This window comes from Oncorhynchus mykiss, chromosome 1 (genome assembly GCF_057628025.1).
Source record: "Oncorhynchus mykiss isolate SJ-2025 chromosome 1, ASM5762802v1, whole genome shotgun sequence".
In the NCBI taxonomy this organism is placed as follows: Eukaryota; Metazoa; Chordata; class Actinopteri; order Salmoniformes; family Salmonidae; genus Oncorhynchus; species Oncorhynchus mykiss.
In genome coordinates, this window is record NC_143022.1 from 46,331,099 (window position 1) to 46,337,302 (window position 6,204).

The 6,204-nt window shown below is 46.7% G+C and overlaps 1 protein-coding gene across 2 annotated transcripts; it reads right to left on the reverse strand.

Annotated features, from left to right (window-relative positions):
* Window positions 1-34: 34 nt before the first annotated feature.
* fbxl9 (F-box and leucine rich repeat protein 9) lies at window positions 35-6,099 on the reverse strand. Of its 2 annotated transcripts, none has more exons than XM_021602491.3 (8): window positions 4,520-6,099; window positions 4,144-4,245; window positions 3,739-4,053; window positions 2,951-3,622; window positions 2,584-2,802; window positions 2,215-2,427; window positions 1,532-1,749; window positions 35-1,437 (listed from the first exon to the last, which is right to left on the reverse strand). In XM_021602491.3, the coding sequence occupies exons 1-8, from the start codon at window positions 4,559-4,561 to the stop codon at window positions 1,269-1,271; spliced, it is 1,950 nt and encodes a 649-aa protein (XP_021458166.1). In that variant the 5' UTR covers window positions 4,562-6,099; the 3' UTR covers window positions 35-1,268. The 2 variants fall into 2 exon arrangements, with proteins under 2 accessions (XP_021458166.1, XP_021458156.1); XM_021602481.3 differs by having other exon boundaries at window positions 2,945-3,622.
* Between the last annotated feature and the right edge of the window lie 105 nt (window positions 6,100-6,204).

Genomic DNA, 6,204 nt, shown 5'->3' on the forward strand with positions numbered 1-6,204 from the left:
AATCCTAGAAGAAACAAGCCTATTGTACTCATGATTCTAAGCAAGAGAAAAACATACATTTATTGAAACTAGATCTTAAATTTGATACATATTACATTTTCAAAGAAACAAACAGTTTTGCTTCCTTCAGTGGCAGTGTTAAATTAAGTTGAATACAAAATTACATATTAAGCCAGCTAAACAAAAAAAATGTGATGAATAGATATCAATATTTCTCTACAGTGTGAGATCTGGTTCTGAGATCAACTACAAGGTGCTTTTTAAATCCGAACACATCTTCTAGGCCAGTTAAAGGTTTGTGCAGCATCTACTGATTTGGTCCCTCAGCTCCATAAACCAGACACATTCTAATCAAACAAACCGAGATTAACAGTGACCTTATGTCGCACAGTTTACACCAGCGATGGGGGTGGGGGGGCCACAAAAAAATAAAAAGAGGGTCCACAGTGGCTCGGGTCTGTGTACCCACATCCATAGACTAACCAATTACATTTTAAAAAATGCTGACGCACAATCACATTTTGAAATTGCACCTTGTTTATTCTATTATTCTAACAGCAGTGGATGCTGCTGAGGGGAGAACGGCTCATAATAATGGCTGGAATGGCATCAAACGCCTAGAAACCATGTGTTTGATACCATTCCATTAGCACGAGCCCGTCCTCCCCAATTAAGGTACCACTAACCAACCTCCTGTGTTCAACAGTACACCTGACAGTTCTTATTTTTTGTGTGGGCCTGCATGCCGACAGTTGCCCACCCCTGGCATACACTGAAGGAGGACTTTAAGGGCCGGTTTCTCAGACTCCGATTAATCTTGGTCCTAGACGAGACAGACTTTTAGTCCACACAGGATGGACATTTGCAGATGCAGATTCTCCAATGAGAATGATTTTTAATTCATCAAAGACTTAATTTGAGTCTAAGACACTGGCCATATGGGTCCTTACCGAGTAATACATACACCCCATATTAGGGTTTACAGGGGTTAAAACTAAGAGAATTACTGGATCTAATACAAATGAACTCTGGATAATAAGAGCAGGTACTGAATTGTGATTCAAACAGAACGTTTCTGGATCATTTTATGTTTTTGGGGACATTCAACTTATCAGACGGTTGTGACTAAATGGAGTACAGCTCCGACCAGAAGTTACTTTTCGTAGCAGGTTAGGAGAACATTTTAGCTAACCTTAACATCATTCTCCTAACCTGGTACGAAAAAGTACCTTCTAGTCGTAGTTGTATTCCACCTAGTCAGAACCCTATCAGAGTGTGAGGGTCAGGTCAGCTCCGCCCACAAAGCGGCAGTGGACATTCTCTAGGAAGGGCAGCTGGGATTGGAGGAGGTCCACTGTTGTTATGGAGATGTCTTTACACATGGAGATGTCCAGCGTCCGCAATCTCTTACAGTGTTGGACGAGCATGGAGAGAGACCTGCGGGAGCATGAGTTCACTGCTGTCAAACACTGATACACAGATAACACAGTCTGTCTCTCTGGGGTTCTGTGTGTGTGTGTGTGTGTCTCACCTATCTGTGACTGCGTCGCAGCAGGACAGATAGAGGTGCTGCAGCCTGGCGAGGTAGGGGGCGGCGCGGGCGATACCCTGGTCACTGATCTGGGGGCAGTGGCTGAGTGCCAGGCTGGTGAGGCTGCGGCAGTGGTAGGCCACCGACGCCAGGCTGTCATCACTGATCTCAGGCAGCATGGAGAGAGAGAGGCGCTGGAGGTCTGGATAACGCAGCACCTGCTCACAACAATTGCCCGGTTAACTTATAGGGAAATTGCTAAATTGTTAAACTTCATATTCATCATATCTAGCACCACTCCATCATCAACATGTGAAAATGGCACATTTCTATGTTTTGTAGGGGGAAAAAGATGAGGAAGCTAAGTATTTCCAAAGACGACATCAAACAATTAGTAGGCAATGCCTACTCAAAATTGTTTATATGAAAAATAAACAAAATAAAATTCACACAACGCACACCGATGATGTTGCTACAAAACATAGAAGAGTGTCATTTCCACATATGTTGATGTTGGGTTGGTGCTGGAGATTATGAATATTACGTTGTTTTTTTTAATATATATTGTTATGTTCCTTTAATGGAGTGTTTCCGAACCGGACCAGGAAAAACTATGGTCCCTGGTAAATAACCTAAAACTCCTTGCCCTAACCATAGCCTGTATATTCTCATGGTAGACCAACCTGTGTGATGCTGCTGTCAGTGAGTTTGGAGCAGGCAGACAGGTCGAGCTCCTGGAGGCTCCTGAGGGCCAGCAGTGAGGACCCGTCCTGTTCCTTGAACACCCCCAGGTCCTCGTCCGTCACCAGCCGGGGCTTCTCCTGGAAGGGCATGCTGGGAGGCCGGAAGAAACCCATATTTCCAAAAGTACGGGTGAAGCTGGGCCCCTTGTCCTCCTACAAAGCCAGGGTGAGAGGTTGAAGGTCAGGGGCGCATGGTCGTAGTAAGCTACAGTGGTGGTAACATGAATATAAGCGAAGTCAAGACCAGCTAGTCTGCTTATATCCTATTCCCAAGACATCTAGACTTTTCCCCACCCAGCCCTCTCTCACCATTTCCTTGCTGGGCTCACACTCCTTGGTGAGCTCCACCATGCCCAGCAGCCCCCAGTCTGTGATCTCCTTGCACCAGCCCAGTCGCAGCACCACCAGCCCGGGCAGGTAGGTGGCGATAGCGCGCACGCTCAGGTCTGTGAGGTAGACGCAGGAGGTGAGGTCCAGCTCCCGCAAACTGGAGCCCAGCAGCCGAGCCAGAGAGAACACAGCCAGATCCTGGGAAAGAGATGGGAAACAAAGGAACATAAGGGATGATGTCCTGGTAAACATTTCATTCTATAAAAGAAAAATCCTGAAAGAGTCAGGTAAAACAGCTCTGGTAAAGACATAGTAATGTGAGGGAGAGAGCAGCACACACACTGACTCTGATATAGGTGCAGCTCTTGAAGCTGAGTGTCTCCAACCGTGCCCTGGGCTCCAGGGCAGAGAGCCCTTTCACTATCTCAGCCCCACTGACATGCAGGCACTCAGACAGATCCAGGTTCCTCAGCTCCGGCAGCATCATCAGGTCGGCCAGCCCTTTATCCGTCATCCTCCAGTCCCGGGACAGAGAGAGGAACCGGAGGCCCTTCAGGCTCAGGGCCACAGCCAGTACAGCCCGGCTGGTGAGCTCTGTACAGGCGCTGAGGTCCAGGATCCGGAGGCCAGGCTGGTGCTTGCAGAGCACCTCCACAGAGTAGTCTGTCAGCTCCTTGCAGCCCCGCAGACGCAGCTCCTCTAGAGACAGGCCCCCTACCTGGGCCACGGAGCGCAGCGACTCTGGGGTGATGCTAGTTCTGCTCAGGTCCAGCCCCCGCACGGTGGAGGCCTGCTCCTGCAGCAACCTGCGGAGGTTACGTAGGGAGAGCAGGGCAGAGGAGTCAGGCCCCACGGGGCAGCCACGGTACGGGTCAAACTCAAAGGCGATGTGGCAGCCGGCCAGGGAGAGACGGCGAAGTCTGAGAGTGCAGCCTGTGAGTCGGTTGAAGGTGAGATCTGATAGATAGCGCAGGTCAGAGAGATCCAGCTCCTCAAGACCTGCTAAAGCTACCCCCACCTAGGAAAAGGACAAACTATTTTTTTTAAACTGGCATGTGTAAAAATACAATTTAAAAAATAATTAGAAAAGGAATACTCCTCATCATCATCTCCAGCCTACAGGGTCTGTCTGACCTGCTGGCGGTGCTCTTCTTTGGACAGGAAGGCTCCAGACATGAAGAGGCTGTCCAGGCCACGGAGGTCAAGCCTGCGCAGGGCGGTCAGGTGGGGCAGCAGGGCCAGGAGGGAAGACTCGGTCACGCTGCTTCCTGGCAGGGCCAGGCTCTCCAGCCGAGGGCCTAGATGGAGCCCTATCTCCTGAAGCACAGCCCGGGACATACTGGACCCATCCAGATGGCTTATGACCAGGCTGCAGCGGGAACGCCTACTCAGGCCCCGGATCAGATCCAGGGAGGAGATAGAGGCTGGGAACTTGAAGGTGTCATTCCTCTGGAAAATGGAGTCAGAGTTAGGATTAGGTTGTTAGTGAGATTGATGACATTTGTGAGATTAAGGGGAAATTGTGGAATAGAGTAGTACCTGAAATTGGAGGTCTTGGCTCGCATCATACCAGCTCCAGCAGACCAGAGAGGCTTCCTTCCTGTCTGATGCTTTGAGGAAACTTAGGATGTAGGTGACGATCTAGACAGAAAGTTGATTGGACCACCAGGTCTTTTACAACAGTTCTATCATAGTGCCATGCATAAGGAAATGGATCAAATAAGGTGTGCCAAAAAAATTAAATAATCAGTGCATTATAACTTGCTAGCTAGTTAGTTAACCTCTATTGTGCTGGTAGTAACATATCAAGTTGTTGACGCAACCGTGCTAGTCAGGACACCCAATGCATTGACAACCACAGTGACACCAACTGTTATTTTATGATGCAGGCTACTAGCCTATTTGCTAGTCTTACCTCAAGAGGTAACTCAGGCGTTTCCATGGTTATTTCTCCCATCCCCAGTCACATCCTTGGATTACAAGATGGAGTGTAGTCCATTATATTGATAATGTCAATATCTGTCAAGCATTTTCAATTCCGATGTTCGCTGATGAGCTAGCTACGACATCAAGTGCTGTCAGCTAACTAACGTGAACGGTAGCTCTCCAGCTAGCTAGCGTCCTCTCGGGCTAGTTTAGTTAATCATTACATTAGCTAGCTATCTTCAATCGTGCTAGTTTCATGCATTCATTCATTCACGTCCCAATCAGACCTGGTTCGCCAAGTTGAGCTCTTTTGATGCATTTCAATTCTCACTTTAACAGTTATTTAATTTAGAGCACGAAGATGTCATCACCCTCTTCACTTTGCCAGCGCCACAGATGGTCCCTCAGCTGACTGCAGATCAAAACAAACCCTCTGACGTAACACTAAAACCAGGAGCTTCTTCTTAAGGATCGGGGTAGGATTCTTCTTATTTTATGGAAGATTGGCAATCGCACAATTGAATGTGCATTCTGCCACCTACTGTGCGGGATTGAAACAGGAGTCCCCCAAAATGTAACGAAATACAAAAACTACAACACAATAAATGAACTAAAATAAATCAAAACAACTTTTCTGTAAAAAAACACAAAAAAACAGATCTGATCCCTACAGGCTCAAGGGGAACCTGGGAGGGCGGGTCTTCCAATGTAAAATCCTTAAATCCCAAAAACTTTTCTGCCGCAGCCACAATAATTTCTTTGAAACGTGTGTGTAACAGTTTAGAACTGTGGCAATGAATGCCACAAAATCCACCTTTTTAACACACAGGGTATATTTTGCCTGGCATCAAACATTTACCACAGGCTGCGGTGCGTCCACTACCATCACTTGTTTTCTCAATTATTTTAATCGCCTCCGCATAGGAGATTCGATTTATCTCGCTAACTTTTACTTCCTCAATCTTCTTCATCCCTCCTCCTTCTACACACCGTTCTTCAATATACTCTGTCCGTCTGCACACACTTGAAACATGGCGAAATCCTTTACAATTCTTACACTGCAATGGTATGGGAACGAAAGCTCTTACAGCGTATCCGGAAGGAAAAAAACAAGCTTCACACGCGTATGTATTTGCTCTTCATCAAAAAACAACAGGACTGAAATACTTTATTTTTCTCCATTCACCCAACGGGTCAGATGCCGGGTACCAATCACACCAGGAATTCTCTTCAGGGAGTCAACATGAACATTCGGTGTCACCCCTGAGATGACTCCTTTGACTGGGGCTCTACTCCGAAATTCAAAACAAAACGTCTGTTGTCCGGATTATTTTGAGGCTCACTGCAATCTTCCTCTGTTCTTCATAAACACAATTAATCAAAATAAGACCACTCCTGGTCACTGACATACTACACTTTTCCCAGCGCATACTTGACCATTTGACACCTCAAAAGAGTGAGGCCAGTCACGGCCTACCTACATTAAATTATCTTAATTAGTCCTGTTCCTCTAAGAAAGTGAAATAGAGCCCAAGACACAAAAGGGGCTTTCAGGAAGAGGTAGTTGTTAGCTAGCTTCTTTATTATTTTATTTTCTGCGTCATTTTCAGACTCGCATCACTGTACAGTTTTACTAAGCTGCTAATTGTAGAGATCAAGCTAAACAGATGTATA